This window comes from Paramormyrops kingsleyae, chromosome 2, assembly GCF_048594095.1.
Source record: "Paramormyrops kingsleyae isolate MSU_618 chromosome 2, PKINGS_0.4, whole genome shotgun sequence".
Lineage (NCBI taxonomy): Eukaryota > Metazoa > Chordata > Actinopteri > Osteoglossiformes > Mormyridae > Paramormyrops > Paramormyrops kingsleyae.
This window is the reverse complement of record NC_132798.1, coordinates 4,187,874-4,211,749: the sequence shown is the minus strand read 5'-3', so window position 1 is coordinate 4,211,749 and position 23,876 is coordinate 4,187,874. Positions and strand designations below refer to the sequence as shown.

Sequence of the window (23,876 nt, the reverse complement as noted above, 5' to 3'; positions counted from 1 at the left end):
CCGGGGCTGAGGAATACAGTGCATGGTGGATTGGGAGGGGTACGGGCCCGAAGAACGTCCCAGTGTGCCGGCACGGTACATCTTGGACCCCTCTTGCATCTCAGCTTTTCACCGGCACCTCCCAGGGGTTTTGGATTCTCCGCCGGGGGGGGGGGGGGGGCTACTGTCACGGATCAACCCCAGGCATCCCCAGATGGCGCTACGTAGCCCACGCTCCCAGGGAAACCCCGATCCGTCTCACCCTCCTGAATGTGCTGCCTGCTCAGGTTACGTGTGGCTGCATCGCTATTTTTCCGGTTTTGTGCAGCTACGTCCTCACAGCTGATTCTAATTGTTCTTTTCGGTGGGGTCTATTTTAGTTCATCTGATCTTGCGCTCAGATGTGAGATCCTCCTGATTTTTCAGCGTTTCCTGTATCTCTCTTCTGCTTGTTTGCCTGCCTGTGTCCTGACCCTGCTTTTTGTCTTCAGACCATGACACCTGTCCAGCCCTTCTTGCCAGATTACACACATTTTCTGACCCTCGCCTATTCACCGGCTCCTGATTCTGACTTTCCCTCCTACTGTGTGACACTCCTCACCTGATCCTCGCACATCTCTCTACTACGGCTTCGTTTATGATTCGGATTCTGTTTTGGCTTTCACTGCTGTGGTCTCAGACTGTGGACTATGGCTTTGGATTGCTCCTGAATAAATTCAGCTCTTCTAATCTGTTTCTGGGTAAGTGTCCTCCTTTGCCGGTTGTCATTCTTGATAAACACAAAGCCTTCCCAGACAAGTAGAAGCTAATATAGCAACAATGGGTGGACCAACTTTAAATAAATACACTTGGTTTCAGAATGAGATCTTGGTCAAGCTGGTGTCCACATACTTTTAGCCATATAGTGTAGCTGCTAGCAAAAAATGCCACTGCAATGGTTTCTGTCCCAGGTTTACAACTGGTACTATTTAACCAACATCTAAAGAAAGTGTACTTCAGCCTTGTGTCTTGTGGCCTGGGATAGGCTCCAGGTCCCATATCCTGCTCAGGAACACCATTTGCAAGATGGATGGAGGATGGATGGGTGAAGGACGATGCACCTAAACACCGAAGGCACAATTATACTGCAGCAACTGGCTTGGTATCTCCATAGCATCATTTGGAACACCACTGATCAATCCTGGTCTGAATCCTCTGTAACCCAGGTGTCATTTTACCAATGTTCTCAGAGCTGAAGGCCCCAGGCACAGAGACTGAGGGAAAAACCTGCCAAAGTGGTTATCTGGCTAATTATTGATTTCTGAAAGACTGAATTCATTATAACTGAATTAATTTTAATTTAGCGAGGGTCAGCATGGAGTCATCACTGGCAATAGGACAGGGCGCTCCAAGCCTGTCACTGTAACACTGCCATGTCACAAACGACTAAAAGCCCAGGTTACCACGTTGGGGTTTTAACAAAGCTTTGGTTTATTTATCAATTTAATAGAAACACATCCTTACATGTAACCCTAACTCTGTAATTAGCATCAGTAATTTTACCGTTTTTTAGTTTTTCAGTTTTCATGCCTTACCTGCCAAGTGTGCTTGCTTGCTCATGTCACAGGAAACCAGGACCTTACAGCAAACAGGGCAATCTGTCCTGCAGATGTATCATTTTACTGCCACTGCTTTACTTAATCAATACTACATGACCCATAATCACCTCTATCTTAACGTTATGACTGTTAGAGTGTTATTGTTTCCCATGACGATTGAACAGGTGGTGTTGCTCAGTGGTTTAGGACTCTCTCTGGGATCAAAAGGTCACGGGTTCAAATCCTGTCGTCAGCAGAGTGTTTTCATTGTCGAGTCCCAGAGCAAAGCCCTTAACCCAACTGCTCCAGGGACTGGCTGACTGTACTCTGTCAAATCTGTATCACTTTAGATGAAAGTGTCTGCTAGCTTCCTGTGTTGAATCCTTCTGAGCCTAGAACATGCCTTGCCTTTCCATCTCCAGAGGACCACAGACCCTGTCAGAGCCACACCGTGAAGTTGAAGGTTTATGGCGGGACTGTTCAAATCAAGGGCCGAGCCCTGCTGATTTTCCAGCCTTCCTTCACCTGTGAGCCAGGTGTGAAGCCTCTGGCCAATCAGAATCAGTAACTATTAAACTGACTACCTGGGAGAACTGAAAACAAGGCCTGGATTTGGAATGGAGAGCCAGATGTGAGAGAGGCCTGCTTTAGGGACTGGCTGATGCAGAGTTCCTGGGAAGCCCTGGCTCTTACCAGATGCCCCTCACTGTCCAATAGGACGGCTCGGTGACCTTATTAAGGTTCACTGGACTACCTGAATAACGGGCACCCAGGGTCACAGTAACATTCCAAGCCCTCTTCAGGCTCTCTGGTATAATAAGGACCTGCTAACTGGTCACTTTAGCACCAGAACTGCCATTCATATACCACTTTGCGCTCCTTGAAAATGAGCCACGTTGTCAGACAGCCGTCGGCAGACTGAGAGATGATGAAATGGGAGATCGAACGTGCAGCTTTACTCACGCCTGACCGTCGGCAGACTGAGAGATGATGAAATGGGAGATCGAACGTGCAGCTTTACTCACGCCTGACCGTCGGCAGACTGAGAGATGATGAAATGGGAGATCGAACGTGCAGCTTTACTCACGCCTGACCGTCGGCAGACTGAGAGATGATGAAATGGGAGATCGAACGTGCAGCTTTACTCACGCCTGACCGTCGGCAGACTGAGAGATGATGAAATGGGAGATCGAACGTGCAGCTTTACTCACGCCTGACCGTCGGCAGACTGAGAGATGATGAAATGGGAGATCGAACGTGCAGCTTTGCTCACGCCTGACCGTCGGCAGACTGAGAGATGATGAAATGGGAGATCGAACGTGCAGCTTTGCTCACGCCTGACCGTCGGCAGACTGAGAGATGATGAAATGGGAGATCGAACGTGCAGCTTTACTCACGCCTGACCGTCGGCAGACTGAGAGATGATGAAATGGGAGATCGAACGTGCAGCTTTACTCACGCCTGACCGTCGGCAGACTGAGAGATGATGAAATGGGAGATCGAACGTGCAGCTTTACTCACGCCTGACCGTCGGCAGACTGAGAGATGATGAAATGGGAGATCGAACGTGCAGCTTTACTCACGCCTGACCGTCGGCAGACTGAGAGATGATGAAATGGGAGATCGAACGTGCAGCTTTACTCACGCCTGACCGTCGGCAGACTGAGAGATGATGAAATGGGAGATCGAACGTGCAGCTTTGCTCACGCCTGACCGTCGGCAGACTGAGAGATGATGAAATGGGAGATCGAACGTGCAGCTTTGCTCACGCCTGACCGTCGGCAGACTGAGAGATGATGAAATGGGAGATCGAACGTGCAGCTTTGCTCACGCCTGACCGCGAGGTAACAGCTCACCAGCTGTGACCGTGGTGCAGTGTTGGGCATTTCAGGTCCAGAAACTACAAATCCAGAACAAGACTGTTTTTCCTACCAACCAGTTGAGTTCTCTGTGACTGTGACTCTTTATGCTCAACTGGTTGGTAGAAAAAAATCTCTGTCCGGATTTGTAGATTCTGGACCTGAAATGCCCACCCAGAAGGTCCCAGTGTCCTAACCTGACCGCGGCATTTCGCTTTGTAACTGTAATGTGAACCATCGACATTCCTGACCATGCAGAAGCCGCCTGTGATCCCCACTGAGTAAGCTGAAGACCGAAATCCATCTCCGGTGTCCACTGCAACCCATTTTCCTCAAAGTATGATTTAATTATAACCCTCTGCTCTACTTTCTGCTTTACTTTCCTAAGAGGAGACTTCTCCGTGCCGGCGGGCCACTCCAGAACGCTCTGCATCCTGTTGTCTATCACGCTATACGTCCCCCGTAAGGCTGAAGTCCCAGAAACACACTTTAACACCAAAGTGGGTTTGCTTCACACCGATGGCCCTCGGTGAAATGATTTAGCATTAAGACGTCACCTGCCCCTAAATAGTTTTTTAATGCCTGCTTAAAATACACAGCAAAGTATACTTTTAGCCTTATTACTGAAACACCCTCTGGGTTGACGTTCATTTTTATTCAGACAAAACCTGGAATCCTGAGAAGAATAAGGACAAGGTGCGTTACACTGCTGTAACAAAGGGGAGGAAAAGCCAGTCTGGGGTCTGGTTATAAATAACTTACTAACAGTGAGTTGAAAATGGAAGTCCAAGTACTTACAACGCCGCCATGGAGACGGAGATAACGGTTTGCTGAGAACTGTTTTATCATTGTGCCAAAAAGCCCAAGTTTTTCAATTGTAACTCTCTGATAGGCCAAATGGGAGACGGCTCACAAATACTCCATCCATCCTACAATCGCCAATTGTGGTTGGGGGTTATAGGGTCTGTGTTCGCACTCTGTGCTGTGGTTGATGTTCTCAAGAGCATATTTATTTTTTATGAGGAATACAAACACACAGGAGATAATAAAAAATAAAATTAATTAAAATTCTGCATTAGTTTATCTCAATTACACTTTTGGATGAATTAAACTGAAATCCCGACCAAATCAGTCACAGCTCCACGATGGCAAGTTTCATCTATGTTTGCAGCTTAAAAAAGACAGATGTGATCCTGAAAATGTTTAAAAACAAGAAAGAAAGGTATTACACACATTATTCCCTATACAGCGCGTGAATAAAATCATAGAAAAATACTTTCTCTAATCAATTATGTGTTAAACATATGAAACTTGCCTGGAGGCCTGGATACTGCAACAATAACCACAAGACGAACAAATGGAGGATGATTCTAAAAACATGTTACTCATCAAAAAGGTGACAGACTTGGACATAAATGGGGAAATAAGGACCTAATTTGCTTTGACCTCAATAAATTGGAGGATGGTTTTTCCGTATTATCATGAGATTGTATATAAAGGCATTTTTTCCCTCTTTCATGAAACACTAATTGCTTGATCAAAAATGGCAAATCTGTCACACACTTCCTATATATATATCAGATCACTATATAAAGCACTGTTTGTGGATATTAATATAGAAATACCTTCATATACAGACTTTATATCCTATTATGTCTTACCCCCACATTCAGTATATACACGTTTGAGGGCAGAGGACATTTCATGGCAGAATGTTCATAAAACAGCAGGTGGGTCATTGGCTGGCCTGCCTTCCCAGCAGCACCCACAGACATGTAGGCCTGTAATATGGGCCTCCCACTGAAGAGTTTATTTTGCTCGCCCTGCTGTGGGCCTCCTGTAAAGCAAAACCCACTGAGATGAGAGCCTGGTGAGGCCCTAGCTGTGCTCTTGTGACACAAACATAACCCAAAGCCGCTTACGCCTGCTCACTTCGATTGACGTAGCCAAAGATAATGGCACTGGTGATGTTTTCAGATGTTACCATCCTTTAACTACATCCAATGAAATAGTGCTTCTTCCCAACTGGAAGTTGAATCCACACAGATAATGATACCATCTTGTTGTTCCTTGCCAGTCAATCGAGGTAAAAATCCCAATCCAAGTCAGGACAATATCATTTAGGCATGTCTCTGATAGTTACAGTGTTGCACTGGAGAGAACAGGATGATCAGTTGTTTGTGTGTGTGTGTGTGTGTGTGTGTGGAGGGGGGGGAGGGGGTCCAGCCTGTGCTTAGCCAAGCATGTCCATTAGTTTGTCATGGAAGTTTGTGCTGCCCCTCCATCTGACCTATAGCTCTTTGGTTCTGCACTGGATCATTCAGAGAGCAGCACATGACAGGGCTGTGAATCAGAGCAGCACACATATCAGCCTATCCCCCTGACAGAACGAGGGTGCCTCTCTCTCCAGGCTCTTTAGAAGTTCCTTTTAGATGCTTAACTTCCTGTTAAACAAATGTTTTCGAAAAAAGAATCCAGATCTTTGTGAAAACTATAGCAAATTGCACCCTCTCACCCTCTAATGCTGTGTCTGTCAAATGCATCAACCGCTTTATAACGAATGTTGTGTCTTGAAAGCTTCCGTTGCTGTGCGACACCACAAGAGTAAAATGCTGTACCTAGAATCTTTTCTAATGGAAAAATGATTGGCAAGGCACGGCCTGCTAAATGGTGTTTGTTATACTATCTAAATCGTAAACACCTATTTGCTCTTCCCAATGTATCTCCAGTGCCTCAAGAGCTGCCTGAAACAGGCATCTTTGCAGATACACGCAGGGTCTTTGTTAAACCACTGTGAGTGCCGCACTCAGCAGAACTGACGGCCCCTTCTGTAGCGCACAGAGGACAGGCTGAGGAAATAACCTCTCACCAGCCAGACTCCATTACTGAACTCCAAAAGCTCATGAGGTATTTATCTGCAACTCGGCAAGGTCAGCACAAAAAGAACAGTTACTGAAAGAGGCAGTGTGAGATCCTACCTAATGAAAATGAGAGGGAAAGATAAAACACGGACTGACCTAACAGAACACAGATGAATGTGCATTTTGGATGTTTGTGTGGGAGTGAAAGGGGTCACGTGACAGGAAGTGAACTGAGGCACATTTCAGCTCTTAAAAGTTGAACTGTGTTCCCATCGAGCCACGTCACTAGGAAACCAATCGTTGCTATAACTACAGTGTCTGAAATAGCATCAGTTAGAGCTTTTTGACTGGGGTGATTCATCTGTTTGGAGTCTATACATTTTCATGTAGATGTCATGGAACTAGGGAGGCATAGTGAGTCACAGTTCTAGGGCTGGGGGCTGCAATCTCACCACTGCTGTGTGTGAAGCCTGCATCTGCTCCCCATGTTCTGTGGGTTTCCTCCTGCAGTGCAAAGAGATACTAACTGACATCTCTAAATCAAACTGCATTATCACTGTATTATCTCCCCTTTGATGGAGAGGCAGCCCCCAGGCTGCCCCCCCCCCCTCAGGCAGCCCCCCTGCCCTCAGGCTGCCTTGGACATGCTCCAGGTGGTTAGATGATGGATATTTTGAAGCTCCTAAGGCAACATAAATACAAAATTTTTCTCTGAATGTAAATATAAAAGCTTACAGTCTCAAAGGCAGCATAAAATTAAACCCCGTTAAATCATTTCTAAAGATCAGTTTATCTACACATACATTAATCCACGAAGAATCAAGCATCCAGCACAAAAATACAGCTTGGGTTCTGAGGTCCAGCTCCAGGAGAACACAGTCTCTGTATAAAAAGCCCGATACACAGAACCCCTGTACGTGTACTTAGCTGGTCCACATAATCAAACGCAGGGCATAAGAAGGTCCTTAATTAAGCAGGACCATAATAGGATAGAGAGGTGGGCCCTGCAAGATGAAACCCCCCCCCACCAACTCTACCAATCTTTATAATTGGCCATCAATCACTCTGCTACTAATTCCTTATTACTTGTTAGTCTTATGTACTAGAGACCATCAAGTCCATTTGTTCATTCTTCATATTATGTAATATATTAGTGATCTCTTATGTTATACCAGTTCATTTTTTTGTTCATTATGGGTTTAGGCTCCATAAATTGAAGCCATAAAGACCATTCATTATATTCATCTATTCATCCTTGTCAGCTACAGTGTTTTATTCATTACTGTATTTCTGTCGAACAAGAGTCTTAAGAAAAAGTGATCTCTGCTAATCACAGAGCCCTGTTCTGTGGAGTCCTTTAAAACCCGTCCTTAAAGAATCTGGGGTCAACGGCAGGAGAAGCAGACATTAGTCTGAGCAAGAGAAGCGCTGCAATCCTAATAACTGTCACCGTGACTGATTACTGTCAGGATGCCATAAAACGTATAAAGAGCAGGTGGAACGCTCATGATCCACTCCTGCTAAAAATGTCACGCTGGAGGGTGTCACCGGTGTCATCAAACAGGGGAACATGCAAGCAGGACCGGGGTGCGGAGCAGAGGGCAGGTTATTTTTAGGCTGCGGGAGTGGGGCAGATAGCAGGGGCATCGGGGACGTCAACAGGGCTTAGCTGGCTGCCGCGCCATTGGCTGTCTGGGCCTGGCTCCGCGGCCTTCCCTTCCGCTCGCTACCCAGCATGCTGAGGCAGGGCAGATGGGCCAGAGGCCCAGAGCTCGCTTCCTCTGCTGCTCCTGCCTCCGCAGGACCCACGTCCTGCCACATTATTGTCGTGTTGCACGGTAGCCACTGTTTTCATTAGACGAGACCATTAAAACGTGAATAATTGTGACCCATGTGTTAAAGCCTGGCTGTAGGAGACTTATTTCATAACATGTAACAGATAGTAAAAACTGAGACAAACTATAGATATAGACTTATTATGCAAAAAGGAATGACAAATTTCCGCATATAAATTGTGCAATACTTGCATGCTATTTATATGTAAACACTCATCAACCATGACCAGCAGCTAGATCTGGGGTTAAGACCACTGGTTAGTACCCAAGGGGTGGTTTTGCTGCTCTTAATCTAGTTAACTTCATTTATCTCGCTTCTCCTGATAACAGCTACGCCAATGAACCAGCAGCATCTCCCCTCGAATGGCTCTCATTAAAGACACAGATTACGGGTTCATTCACAGGTTTTTCAGGATTCTGTCTAGTTAGTTAAAATTCCCACAGTGTCCCACAAAAAGCCTGCAAGAGGAAACAGCAGATTGTGGGGATCTTAGCGTTTAGAGTGTAATCCATGCTCTCTTTCTGGAAGCAAACTCAGTGGGCGCCGCACGACAGACGGGGGATGTAAATCATTCCACGCGGGCCGCTCACGGGGCTGGCAGCTTGCTTAGGAGGACCTCATACTACATCTGAGCCACGCACTGCATGGGACGGCTTGACACATCATCGCTCCCATTGTGTAACGGGGGATTTACCAGGGCCGCGATGTTCTCATCGCTTAACACGTTCATCTACACCAACTGCAGATAAATAAAAACGGCTTCTCAGTATGGACTGTCAGCTGAGGATAAGGCATTGGGACATTCACATATGTAGAAAAGCTGTGATAATACAGTTTGATTTTAAATGGGCCAGGCAGGTGACAGACGTAACCAGTCAGTCTGAAACGGAGCCTCTGTCTAATTTACCTTTTGCTGCTGATCTTCACCATCTCATCCTTATTTCCTACTTCTTCTGTCACCACACGTGTTCCTCATCCACTTTTCATTCTCACTCTGCTCATCCCTTCACCTGATTACCTTCATCCCTTCTGCTGCTGCCGGTCTCGAGGCCGGATGAGCCTGCGACAGATGTACGGCTAGCAGCCAGCGTGGGTGCAAAATTATTTATCGGGTTTTTTGTAGCAATTGGGCGGCTAAATTTATATATTCCCTGGGCCGCCGATAAAATTTCTCTTATACTTCTATTAAAATTTACTACGGATCTTTCTTCTCAGTCAAGTTTTCTATACAGAAAACATACACTGAACTATTCATATTCACAGAGCCGGTAAAGTCCTGATGTTCTGAAGAATGTTTGCTGAGATGTCAGTTTCACCAATACATGATTCCCTGATTATGTGACACACTGACTCATTAACAAGAGGTCATATAGCATCAATGGGCAACCAGAACACTGAATTTTAAGTGCCTTCAGGCAGGAAAGGCACTTCTCATTACAGCGTTAGAGCATTCTTCCAAAGCACTGTTTCCCAAACCGCTCCTCAGGGACCCACATTTTTGCTCCCCCCCCAGTTCCCTGCCACATTTTGCTCCCTCCAACTCCTGGGAGGACTGTGGACATTCTGCGGGTCCCCAAGGACCGGACTGGGAGACACTGCTCTAATGCAAAGACATAAGAAATTCGAACATATAAAGTGCTGTCGACCATCCATCCTTCCACCCACCTATCAGGGTTAGGGTAGTGGGGGTCTTTCAACTATTACACAGTGTTTTGGATCCTTAAACTAGACTCCTCACAAGCTGCATGCTGGAGATATGATTCACAGTAGTGTACAGAGTACTATATCACTAAGAAATTGATTTTTGTTTTTATTCCTTTAACTAAAAAGAAAAATTGAATATACCTGATATAATAAAGCAATTTACAGTGTTTCCCAGGAATAGAAAAAAATGACATCCATCCAGTAGCGGATGACGATGATACAAATCCCTCCAACCAGCCCATCAAAGGCTCACATCCATGAGCTCACACACACCGTGGGCCGTTTAGGGAAGCCAGCCCATCTGACCGCATGTGTCTGGACAGTTAGAGGAAAGTGAAGCACACAGGAGTCGTCAGAGTTCCAGTGCTGGATGGGGGAGGCCGCAGTGCTGCCCACTGAGCCGCCACACTGCTAAAAAAAACACACCTGCAAGTCAAAGAAAAAAATCCACTATTACACTAGATGACCCTGCTGTTGTCTCAAATAATGTTCTGGAGCTCCTAAAAACTCCTGGTGGGTCTTAATGCTCCTTTGGAACTGAGACATTGGCATAAGCTTTGGCACACTTTCACCGTAAGGATGTTCTCAGCTAGCTGTGGGGCAGATTATCGGTTTGTACAAATAAAACGCTCGTTACATGGAGACGTGGCTTGGAGACGGAAGCTGGAGTGGAAGCTGAGGCCCGATTAAAGCTGGACAATTGCGAACGGCAGGGGACCTTCAGGGTGCTCAGGGAAACCACAGGCAGAAGAAAGACATCGGCCGCTGGGAGGCTTCAGTCACTGTACAGCTGCCGATGCTCTGCTTCACAGCTGGGTGAAGCTCAGGAGAGGAGTTACGTAAACTGCCTGCCACATGCCAGTGTGCAGACGACAGACAAAACACAGCTTCAGATTTCTGAGACCAAACAGACAAGCAGAAATAAATAGCCTACTTTTACCATACTTGCATTTTTGCTACTGCCAGTATGTCATTCTGTGGAAATTATGCTGGAAAGGTTGCCATGTTAAAAGGAACTGCACTGAGCTGACACTGGTAAAACTTTAAAGCAGTCATATAACTGCATTATAGATACCTTCATAGTGCATTATAATGCATTCATAATGTATTATAAACACGGCTATAAATATTTATAAAAAGGCATAACACATTATTGCCATGTCTGTTATGCATTATGAATGCTCTCAGCTATAACGCACTATAAATGCCTTCATAATGCATCATAATGGTCAGTATAATCTAGGGTATGTATAATGCAGTTGTATGACTCCTTTAAGGGAACTGTTACCCTGACATTTTACAGAATTCTTCTACACCAGGCTTCAATTGAATGAGAGACCTATTGCGGGCAGAGGGTGAAATTTCCATTGATTGTTGGGTCAAGTCAGTTTGACCGAGAGCACCGAAGACACAGACGGACTGACACACAGAGCACGTTTTCGGGTTGGGTGAGGTACTCACACGAATGAACTATGGAAGTAGGATCGTCAGCTCTACTCTCGGCCCTCTGTACCTCCGCCATCTGTACACAGCGCACATGAACCCCCACAGGCATGAGTCTCGATCAGGCCGTCGATGCATCCTGTCTACGACCCACTCGGGCCAATAATCGTGTCATGAATAACAAGAATGAGATCAATAGAAACCGTCTATGAAGACTATATGCACTCTAACGTGCCGCGGTTTGCCTCATTCATACGATAACTCTTCAGCCGCGTGGAAGACGCCTTCGCCTTTTCGTAGCGGGCCGACGGCTTGGCAGGAGGAGGATGACGCGTGTCCTAACCTTCCAGAAAGCCAGACAGGAGAATAATGGGGGCTGGGTGGGTGGGGGGGGGGGGGGGGTGGAGGGAAAACAGAGATGAGAAAAGGACGCTGGAGATGAGGGAGACAGCTGGTGTCCAGACCACAGACAGACCCCCGAAAGGCATCACAGCGAGCAAAAAGTCAGACACAGACGTTTAGTTCACACAGCAGCTCCTGGGCACGACATGCTGGCTACAGCATGAGCTCCCTGCCAACCTGAAATTCCCTCTAATGATATTATCCCAGTTACTGACTGGTGTCGTCAGAGATCCCAGCCCTGGAAACACACCAGTCAGCACATGCCAGCCGCTTCTGGGCCCGTTTAATGCCTGACTGAAGTGTTGAGTGTATGTAAGTCAGCAGATCCGATGGTTTCTGGGTGATCCGGACATGTGTTTCCGGCAGTACCGTAACTTTGGGGTTCATTGCTGAGTTTGTCAGAGTTGGGTGCAACCCCACGGTGCTGTGGCACGTTTGGGAAATGCACTGCCGCTTGTCACATTACATTATAACTCCACGCTAAAGGTGTGAACCATCAGCGGCCCCTCGAGTCATTAACATGCCGGAGATGTGTCTGCGATCTCCTCCTCCGGACCTCCTCAGGGCCGAAGCGGGGATGTATGTTATCTCAGAGGTAGGACAGCTGTCGCACGTTACCGTGAAATGAGGCCGTGCAAATGAAAAGCGATCGATTTGGCTCGCCTGCAAGAGGCCGTTCCATTGCCGGCCAGGGTCTCTGCTGACTGTATTTCCCATCAGAAGGAACCGGATAAATCAACGAGAATTACATTCAAATAACTCCGCCCCCCCCCCCTCCTTCCAATAACATCAGTCCATCCACCACCTTCACCCAGAGCCAGACAAACACTTCCTCAAGATGAATCAAGACATGAATTACATCAGAGCCCTTATGCATGGACGTGGGTGTAATGAGATTGTGCGCACTTTAAAATAATAGCAGTTCCGCACGTCAATGATGACATAATTTACAACCTTTTCTTGCTTATGTAGCATTGCCCTTTCTTCCAGAGAGCCTTTTAAAGTATTCTTCCCTTTTGCTGGGAATGTAAAAATAGTCACCGCGCATCAGGTACTGAAAATAGCAGCATTGAGGCCTGTTTGTTCTCATGCCAAGGAGTTTCAGAACAGACCCCCACCCACTGAGGCATAGACTGCTGTCCGCCTCAAAGGGAGGGGGTCGTTTCATTTTCAGGACAGGGGGGTCTCCTCTTATGAAGTGTGTATGTGTGTGTGTGTGGGGGGGGGGGCACAGCCTATATCCTAATGGGACTCAAATGCTAAGATTTGCTAAAAGTGAAGACATCAACCCCCCCCATTACCATACAACACCTCATTATTGTGAATAACTCACTGTACCTATTGTGTTATACATTATATATTTATCTCAACATCCCTTGTACTGACATACACTCTTGCCCTTTTTATACCCTGATCAATCACACATGCACCTTGTATATACCAAGCAGATACCATGTGACCAACGCCTTAGCTGTGTATGTACCTACTCTATACATGAGAGTCACTGACAAGTGGTGACAAACTCCCCGTGTGTGAACATACTTGGTCAGTAATCCTGAGTCTGGTTAACTTACAAACTGAACAGAATTCACGTCCTTCTGGGATTAAACACACATTTCAATTACCAACCAGTGATGAGTGGGCCCCGAAGCTACAGCGTCGGCAGCCTTGTGAGTGAGGTTAGGCTCATTTAATCAGGCTTGGCCTAACTGCGGAATCAGATAATGCACCATACCTTATATTAAGGAGATTAATGACTCGATGCTTTTCATAATTTGTTGCAGGAATTCCTGTAATGCTAAAAAGATAAATGGAGATATTTCTAAAAATATTTCTTTTTGGCCCCATGAATATGCAATCGCAATACAGACATCACTGACTTTCTCATTTCATTACTGATTCGTTATCATCCATCCATCATCCTTAAGTGCTTATCTAGTACAGGGTTGTGCTGTAAGGGTCGTGGCGCCTGGAGCCTATCCCACACAGCCCTGACCGGGGGCCCCCTGGATGGGACTACAGTCCAGAGCTAATTGCTAATGCTAACTTAACATATACTTAAAATGACTTGTTTTATAACATATACAATTTACTAATAAAAGGAAATGATAAGGCTTAGACCTCTGTAACTGCGTTCTAATCATTTTGGTTCAGATTTGAAGTCAAAGCATACTGATAAATTACACTGTAGTCCTCAGCACTGTGACATTCATCCAATCAACAGTTCAATCAAGGAAAATTAAGTAAGAGTTGATCCAGAACAGAAACCAGCAGACCCAGAGGCTGTCCAAGATCAGGAGGTGAAAAGGCCCTCGCTGACCAGGGTCAGCATTGTGCACAGAGAGAACCAAGGTAATGCAGTTGTACCACAAGTATAGTAGAGCTGTAGAGCATTAGTAGAACAAAGAGTAAATACAAAATATTTACATTTCAGGACTGGGAATGTACACCTGTTTACATTTTGGGGCTTAGGTTTTTGCTATTTCTGTCCAGTACAATTAATGCAACAATTATGGTCAATCAACATACTTAATAACTTAAATAACAAGATGTTCAACTATCTTTCCTAGTTGCCTGAATTTGTATGCTGGTTTATAAAATAGTTATTTCATGATTTTGGAATAACCTGGGAAAGCTGCACATCTAGATTCTTTGTGATGACATCAATACATCAACATAAAAACAAAGGTATTCAAAGCATGATGAAAAGTACATGACAGGAAGCTGGACGTACAGTAACATGAAGCTGGATGTGAGAGGAAGCCGGACTTGACAGGAAGCTGGATGTGAGAGGAAGCTGGACGTGACAGGAAGCTGGATGTGAGAGGAAGCTGGACGTGACAGGAAGCTGGATGTGAGAGGAAGCTGGATGTGAGAGGAAGCTGGATGTGAGAGGAAGCTGGACGTGAGAGGAAGCTAGATGTGAGAGGAAGCCGGACTTGACAGGAAGCTGGACGTGAGAGGAAGCCGGACTTGACAGGAAGCTGGACGTGAGAGGAAGCTGGACGTAACAGGAAGCTGGACGTGACAGGAAGCTGGACGTGACAGGAAGCTGGACGTGACAGGAAGCTGGAAGTGACAGGAAGCTGGACGTGACAGGAAGTTGGACGTGATAGGAAGTTAGCTTGCAAAGGACGAGCAGGTGCTTCCAGCTAAAGCAAGCTGCCTCTATAAAGAGGACAGTGAGGAAAAACCACTGACCCAGAGCGCAGCAGAGATCGCCTGGGAGAAATGCAGGCCGGTGCTTTAAAATACTCACAAGCACAGATTTGAAAGTAGGGATGCGGGGGAGGGGAAGTGGACGGAAAGGCAGGAGCAGGAGGGTCATATGTGAGAGCAGAACAGGAAATGGCAGACTGTCCTTCTCTCCTCTTCGCTTCCGAGGTGCTATGGAGATGCCTTCTGATACACATCTTCACACTCGACTGTGCGTATCTTCCCACGAAGGAGCAGAGGGAGACGTGCAGCTCCTGCCTCGTCTTAAGTGTTGCTACCTAATTAAAGCCCGGTATGAATTATTTAGCTGATAACATGAACAGGAGCAGAACCAGCGAACAGCAGAGAACCCAAATCGCAGCAGAGCATCACGGGTGTTAGGCCCCGCTGGTCCTGTGAACGCATAGGAGTCATTTTTCATAATGGGTGGTGAACTTGCAAGATAGTAGCCTGCAGACACGTAGTGGGACAACAAAGTGCATCATGTCTGGCACAGGGCCGACCAAATCCCACATTTTACGACTGCCACTGCGTACTGTTATGCATATAAAGGAACACATTGTGCTTCGTGCAAGACCCCTTAGTCTCAGTGACAGGTTCATGTTAACAGATCGATTCAATTCAATTTTATGTGTAGAGCGCGTTTTCACAACATTACATCGTCTCAAACGCTTTACATTATCCCCACCCAAAGCCCCCAGTGAGCAAGCCAGAGGCGACAGTGGCAAGGAAAAACTCCAGAGAAGGAAGAAACCTTGGGAGGAACCAAACTCAAAGGGGGAGCCCATCCTCCAGGGGCTGGCAGAAGAAGTCAAAACATGTCCTGCACTTGGCATGGCAAAGTTTTGGACAAATCAACCACTCATCTCCTAGTCAAGAAGTTCAAATGTAGGTATCTTCTGGCCTGTTATAGTGCCTAAATAGTGCCTAACTCTGGAGAAGACCACACAGAACATATTCATCTCTCCACCTCACAAACAACCATGTTTTCTTCAGTGTCAACTGGTGAATCCCACTGCTGACTCTCTCGTCCAGCCCCAGCCCTTCCCACCTTCACCCTAGGCTCTCCTTCCATGCAAAAACATCAGGAGAAGCCCCACCTTATACCTTCCTTTGATTATCTGGTCATGCAGAGGGAGGGGTGGCCCTGAGGTTAGGGATCTGTGCCAGCAATCGGGAGGTTGTTGGTTTGAATCCTGTGAATGCCAGGAGTAATCCTACTCCGTTGGGCCCTTGAGCAAGGACCTTAATCTGCGATTGCTTTGTCCTGGGTATGATATTAATTTACATCTAGGCCTGTAAGCAGGTCCTCAAACTTACATGGAAACGCGGGGGTTGGAAGCAGGATTAGCACTCCAACCACTTGGAAAAGAAACTCACACTGTTCCATTTGGACTAGTGTGGTGCTGAGGTATCAGCCTCTGCATGGCTGCACTCGGGTTCTCACCCCTGAGGTGGTGTGGCAATGTGCTGTGATCAGTGTGTGCCCCTTACCTACCATTTCATTAACTGCACCTTCAATAATGCATTCAGTATGTATTCACAGAATATTCAGTGCACCTTCAATAATGCATTCATAGAACATTCAGTACACCTTCATAATGCATTCATAGAACATTCAGTACACCTTCATAATGCATTCATAGAACATTCAGTGCACCTTCATAATGCATTCATAGAACATTCAGTGCACCTTTATAATGCATTCATAGAACATTCATAAGTACTGTACAGTATATTAAAGCTGTTAAGGTATGTTAGGATGATATGGTATATAACTGGTATATATACTGCCTATGAATGTTCTATGAATGCATTATGAAGGCACCTTGAATGTTCTACAGATGCATTATAAAGGTATTATGAAGGTACATTTAATGTAAAGCATAACCAAATACTTTTAATCCTCACTATTTTACTGCCTCTCCATTAAAATAAGACCATAAAAAAGTACCAGAGTTGCAAAATACAGACAGTTGCACATAGATGCACAGATTCTGTTTTCAACTCACAGAAATGGGACAATTATGAACAGCTTTTAAGATAAAATGTAGAAGCATCATTAAATGGTATAAATAGTGATATTATAGAATTGTCAACAAGAAATGTTAACGGGATTGACATTTCCACTGAGTCATTAATAGAAACAGCAAAAGAAGCAGTATCAGCAGTAGTTGCAACAGTAGTTGTAGTAGAACTGGTGCCAATTCATGTAAGTAGGCCTGTTTTTCACTAGTTTTTCGTCTGCCAGATAATTCTCACTTAACACGCTCTATCCACAATTCCCCAAAACACTCAGCAGTCATTTTACTCCAAGACCTGCGCTAAGATCGGCATTTAGATTATTTACGCAATGCAGTCAGGTCGCATTACGGACTTGCTGCGTTATTCAGCAGTCCGGACAGCTCATCTGACACTCAAGGCTGCTCGGTGACACACACCAAGACACTCACTAGATGGAAGTCAAAGCCCGCAGCACAGCACCTGTAATCAACTATTTTACAGGTCTACATCGGAATAACAATGAGCTTTTGTGGGTATTATTATGCGGGACTATAAACTCGCTCCACATATAAAAGTCATATAAACAACGTCATTGTGATCAATAAACACAACACATAACCAATTAAATAAAAGAATGCTTCTTAAATAATATCAAACATGTAGATTTTAAGTAAATACAGGATTTCAGTAAGAGTATCTAATCAAAGCTAGCCAGAAGACTAATAGATGTTAAAAATTAATGAATTAACTGTCTAAGCAGGTGCACGAATAGCATCAAGGTAGTAAATACAGTTAACATATTGTAGTATCAAGTAAACAACATGACTTGTTAATAATTAAGACAGGGATAATAGTAAACTATAAACATGCCCAGACCACACTACTAGAGTATATGTGAAGGTCCTGACAGAATATAAGAGCATGGATTTATACCAGTGTTTTGGTCGGTATTTAGATTATAAAACATTATCAAGACCCACACAAAAATCTTGGTATTAAAACACAGGCTGCGGCAGTAATACGTACTCATGTATAATAAAGGGACCTTAATCAGCTTTAAAATAAATCAAATCTTATCTTAAACCGGCTATAACATAACTCGTATTTAACTTATTACGTAACTTTATATTCTGCCAAGTTAAAGGACAGCGCCATGTCACCTAGAACATGAATCAATACTGTTGAAAAAGAGGTGTAATTAGATTGCACATTCTGCTTATTTTTCATGCTCACCCTGGGTAGTAAAGTTTAACTTTTAGAAACGAAACATTACGCCGACAGCAGAAAGCAGACTCACCTTGACCGCCTCGGCATGCGTGACTCTGTCGAACACTTTGTCGTTTACTTTCAGTATTTGATCCCCGACCCTCAGTCCTTCCTTCTCGGCCAGAGATCCCGGCTCCACCAGCGACACGTAGATCCCGACGCCGTGCTCCGAGCCGCCGCGGATGCTGAAGCCCAGACCCTCGTTGCTTTTGTGGCGCTTCATGGCTACTTGACGGACCTCGGCGGGCAGATCCTGTAAGGACGGTCTCCACGGAAGGGGCGAGGAGGGAGCTGTCCCCTCGCTCGTGGTGCTGAAGCAGCCTGGAGACAATCGCGGAGATGCCGAACCGGGACGCTTCTCTTCCGTCTGCGCGGAGAGTCGCCCGGGATTGTTCGCGTTAAGATTCCCATTGCCCGCCTCGCCCGGGGTGTCGGGGTCGTTACTTCTGGCATTAACATCCGATTTCAGGTACAGGCCTTCGGATGTGTACTGATCAAATAAGAGCTGGTCCGACCGAGGGATGACCAGGCGCAACATGGGCAGAAGTTGCCGCTTGGTCTCCGTGTTGAGGATGACTTTGAGAGTTTGCACCAGGTCGAAGACGTTGCGCTTGAAGTGGTACACGTTCAGGCAGTGGATGAACTGCTCCCGCTCCGGGTCGTTGAGCAGCAGGTTGAGCGAGTTGTGCAGCTTCCTGACGTTGGCCGAAAGACAGCGGCCGGCGGAGTCCACCGAGTTGGCCGAGGACGAGTTGAGGGACATGCGCTCCAGCTCCGTGCTCATCCTAAAGCCCTGCAGCGCTCCGCTACCCAGCGAAAGACTGATCAAGCACCGGGGGGCTACTGCTGCGGTCTACCGCCCCTCGGAGAACAGCGCTGCATTAGGTCTCCTGACGGTAGTCCGCTAGGAAAACTGCCATATTTAGTATGATAATCCCTCTTCTGATCAGTCTAATTCCACGCCATAGCTTGGGAGCGATCACTTGAACTCGACCATAAATTCGACTTACTTTTAGGTAAAGCTTGATTATGGAAACATTTTTACAAGGAAGCGTATTTTGTTGCCATTAAAAACATGCATTAGTCAAAAAGTTTAGTTAGAATTCAAAGCTAAACGAAAAATCCTTAAGGACAGAATTTGCGCCGCAATTCCCCGAAAGCGATCTCGATACCTGCTGTCCGTGCGCGTCTCCATCAACTTTGCATTCGAAATATGCAAGGTGCGCGTTTAAACTGCCCCTCGCGTCGTCTTCTTGCGGGCTTGTGGCACTTGTAGCTGATACTAGTTCACAAATATTTCTCACTAAGGCAACGGTACACCTTGGAAGTTAAACCTACTCACAGTTCTACAGAGGACGTGAAAAATAAGTTGCGTTCCTTGAAAGCCATGACACCCTGCACTACTAATCCGGAAAGCGAAGGGCGACAAGAACGGGGTATGTTTCCCCGGCTCCCGTGACAGCAGCTAGAGTTCTTTTTAAAGTGCAATCTTCAAGTTTTTAATTTTTTTACGGTAAAAATTCTACAGCGATTGAAGAGAGGCGAAGATAGATTGTGCACATCGGATAAGAAAGCTAAGCATTTTTTATGTAATTTTTCCCCCCGGTGTTGGAAGGGACGTTCGAACACCGTCTCCCGGCTCGACTTCCCTGCAGATCACACTGGCCGCGAAGGGTCGCTCCAGAGTTTTGCTCCTCAGGAAATGACGTAAGAGCGGTACGAAAACGTTGCCTAGTAACTGACATCTAACTATTGAGGGACATAATCACACTCTTGAGAACAGCGTTGCAGTTTTCAGTCAATCTTGCGAATTATTTTATTTATTTGATGTAACAAAAATATAATATAATATCGAATATCACATTTACGCCATAAAAATTAGCGAAAACTTTTTGAATACAATAAAAATATAATTTTATAAACATTAAAAGAGCATACAGTAGGTGTCTTTTAAAGATACTATTAAAGTATTTGGACAATGTGTTTCTTTTTACATTTATCTAACCTTTTTGTCCAAATTGACTTACAGTAGAGGGGAGGGTAACAGGGCTTTTTGAGATTTGAACCGAAAACATGCCACTTGTTGAGCCACAATATGGAAGAAATGTACATAATTTCATTATTTACACTTAACAGGCACTTTGATTCAAAGTGAGAATTAGAGACCAGGGCCAGTCGATCCCTGAAGCAATGGTGAAATCATTTTGGTCACCCAGGCTTTTGAACTACTGACCTTCTGATCACTGGAACAGCATCCTAACCATTTGAACCACATACCACCCCCACATATGTGTGAGGCTAGAAACACAATTAGGTATAAACTAAAACTCATAGTAACATGCTAGCTGACCAGCACGACTCAATAAACGGGAACCAACACTGCAGCCAACTAAAAACATTTTTTAGCCATTGTATTAATCATGTGCATACATAATACACATATCCTTGTATAACATTTCCATTTTAGTATCTGTGTGGAATTTCCATTTATAAAAACAACATCTTGGTATAGTTTAAAGGAATGTTCATTGTCGAAAATGATGCAGCACTAAAGTGTACCTACAGATTATATATCTATAGGCCCAGGATGATTTTAGCAGAGATATTATAAGAATTTGCAGTCAATAAGTGCATGAAGAAAGACAGTATTTGTGCAATAAATGGCCTATTACACTATTCAAGTCACAAAATCTAGCTAAAAATTGAATTCAAGCAGCTTGATTTTGAATTTCAAAATATTGAAATTACAGCAAACCCTCAATACCGACTTGAAATATCTACTCATTGTGCCATTGTACATGTACTTTGAGCATTGTGAGGTCATAACTGATGCATATTCAAGCTTTCACTATATGTCTACTGTGTCTCCAGTCAAGACGGTGAGCAGGAAACATGTAACACGAGGACTCGGCTGGGATGAACAGGTTTATTTACAACAGCCTCAATTTCAGAGTTGGGTGGGGGTGAGGGGGAGAGTGACATGACGTCAGGCTAATGTGACACAGACGGAAGCTATGGGCTGCTTTCACTCACAGATGGGTGAAAAATTGAACGAGTGCTGCATAGACGCAACAAGGGTCAACAGAGGGAATGTTTGCACGAGTGGCACTTACAAAGAAATGGCATCATCCGGTATTCAGGCCGTTTGACAGAAACAAACCAGTTAATACATGGAAAAGGAATGGGTGGGGCTTGATAATATGACTATAAATAGCGCTGGATCCCAAACCCTCCCTGTCACCACCCCCTACTCACAGTACAGCTACCAAACAGCAGGCATCTCTTTTTTATTTTACACAATTGTTTTCATTAGAAACATCCATTCTCTGTATGATTGCTTATGTTGTCGGCATAATGGCACGAATCCTGTAAAATTCACCTTTATTTTTTTCCTAAATCAATGGTGGATAATTTGAGTTCCTAAGAACCACTTGAGGCCCTAGTTTTTTTTAAAATGAGGCATTAAATTTTTAAGGCCACCTGAGAAACTGCCATTTCTAACTCCCAATATACCATGATAGACATGGACCGGCTCATTTAGGAGGCTGGCAAACATCCATCATCGGTACCAGGAGCTGCTCTGTACATGTAGATGATCTTGGTAATTTGGCAACATTTATTGTACGATTCTGATTTAAAAAAAAAAAAAAACATGCTCAATAAATTAAAAGATGTGGAACAGGAATATCTGTATTTGAAACAAATATCAGTCTCCAAATTACTATGTATTTGAAGCATTTATTTACTTTCATGTTCTATATCTGTTTGTTAATTCATATTTCATTCATGCACATGGTGAAAGGCATAAAATATCATGCTTAAAAGGTAAACTCAATTATGTACTATTTTTACACTCAAATGTTTTACTCTCTCATCTGCATTAAGGTGCATAATACATTAAGATGTTAAACATGATATAAATGATGATATGCCATGTTTGTACCTCATTCACATTTTGAGGCCTTATAAAAAGCAATCTAAATGCACTAGGCATGCTATACACTTTCGATGTGAAATAAAAATTATAGACTATTCTCAAAAAGTAAATAAAAAGAAGTAACATAAAAAATTGAATGTACCCTGTCACAATACTCTGCAGTACTTGGATAAATCGAGCAGCTTATCTTGTTTTACGTTATCGAGTTAAAACAGAAGAACTGAAACAGAAAGGTACATGAAGAACTTATAAATATTAAAAAGTAAAGATGAGAAAGCTGTAAAAGAAACTCTCTCCTATGGCAATGTCAAGTCTATTGTGGAAGTGGACGCAGTTTGACTCAACCATTCAAAGTCGGCAATAATGGTTTAAGAACACATTAGAAGTCAGAGTGAGGTCTAAGATTATTTTTAACAATAATGCACATCTCATCAGAACATTGACCTTAAGCACAAAGCAACAGCACTGATGGAATGACTCAGCAAAAAGGGATGTGACCTTAAACGTGAACTTACAGTAAGTGGTCCAGGTGGATGTCAGACCTGAACCTAATGGAGATTCCGTGGAAAGACACTACAGTTCATATGATCTCCAACCAGTTTGAAGGAGGTTGAGGTATTTTGCCAGAAAGAATGTGTAAGAACTGGCTCCTCACCGTATTGCAAGGCCGCTATGTGCTTATTTGTCATAATCCATGACTGTAACAACTGAAAAGGGTGGGAAGACTTATGTAATCAGGACTTTTTTGTTTATCTTTTTGTTTATTTATTTATTCATGTCTTTGTTTTGGCCTGTAAATTATGTTCTTTGTATCAGCCAAATAAAATAGATTTTGTATTTTGAAATACATCTTAAATACATTTTAATCACATTTCTTGGCCAGCAGCATGTGAGAATTATACAAAAGCATGAAAAATGTAAATAGTGGTAATAGTTTTACTAATTGTATAAATGAAGACTTGCTGTTTGCCATGCCATCCAGGACACTCCCTGCCTCTGCCCTGAATTCTCTGGGATTAGCTGCAGTTCACCCTGTACCCCACCTTGGGTAAGCAGTGATAGACAATGGATGGATGGACAGATGTAACTTTAACTGCCTGCTTCATTGCCAGTGACGATACTGCCAGCAGCTCACTTATGCTGACTCATTTAGAGATTCTGACATTAAAGAAAAACATTGCAAGTACCAACAGACCTAACCTGGCATCATAAATGTGTACCAAACTGTTACTTCATGTTAGAGTATAGCAGAAACTAATGTTCAGATGAATGTGAGGAATACAGCTCCATACTGTAGGTTTGTCCATTAAAGATAGAAATGGAATATTATTATCCAAGCAAAACATCTTAATAATACTTATAGTTAAATACAGAGAATATGGTCACATTCGAACACTCCCCCTTACCAAGACAAGTTTCAATATTGTTTGATATTATCATGCCTCTTTGCAATAGTATAGAATCATAAAATGTTGGGACAAGTATTCAAACATACATGCTAAATGTAAGGTCAGTACATGTTACTAACAAAACAGGCAATAGCTAAACAAGGTAGGAAGTATATAAGGCATCAATTTTTGTGTTTAACTTGTTTACAGGAGGGCTTAGAAGTGACTAAAACAGAAACAGGAAATGACAAGAGAAAATACATTTTAAGAATAAAAATACATTCACTCAAATCCTGAAAAAGTCTTAAAAGGTCCCCTGTTTATTGTTGTGCTTATTACCTCATGAACAGTAAGGGAATGTTTCTGGGTTTAATAATGATTTTGAAACCACTGAACGCATTAAT

General features: G+C 44.2%; 1 protein-coding gene across 2 annotated transcripts in view; it reads right to left on the bottom strand.

Moving 5' to 3' along the window:
* The window catches only part of whrnb (whirlin b), a 75,243-nt gene extending 55,452 nt beyond the window's left edge, over positions 1-19,791 (bottom strand). For both annotated transcript variants that reach the window (XM_023838564.2, XM_023838565.2), the window contains exon 1: positions 18,179-19,791. In XM_023838564.2, the coding sequence (XP_023694332.1) occupies positions 18,179-18,931 (753 nt within the window). In that variant the 5' untranslated portion in view covers positions 18,932-19,791. The remainder of the gene's footprint in view (positions 1-18,178) is intronic.
* Positions 19,792-23,876: the final 4,085 nt, after the last annotated feature.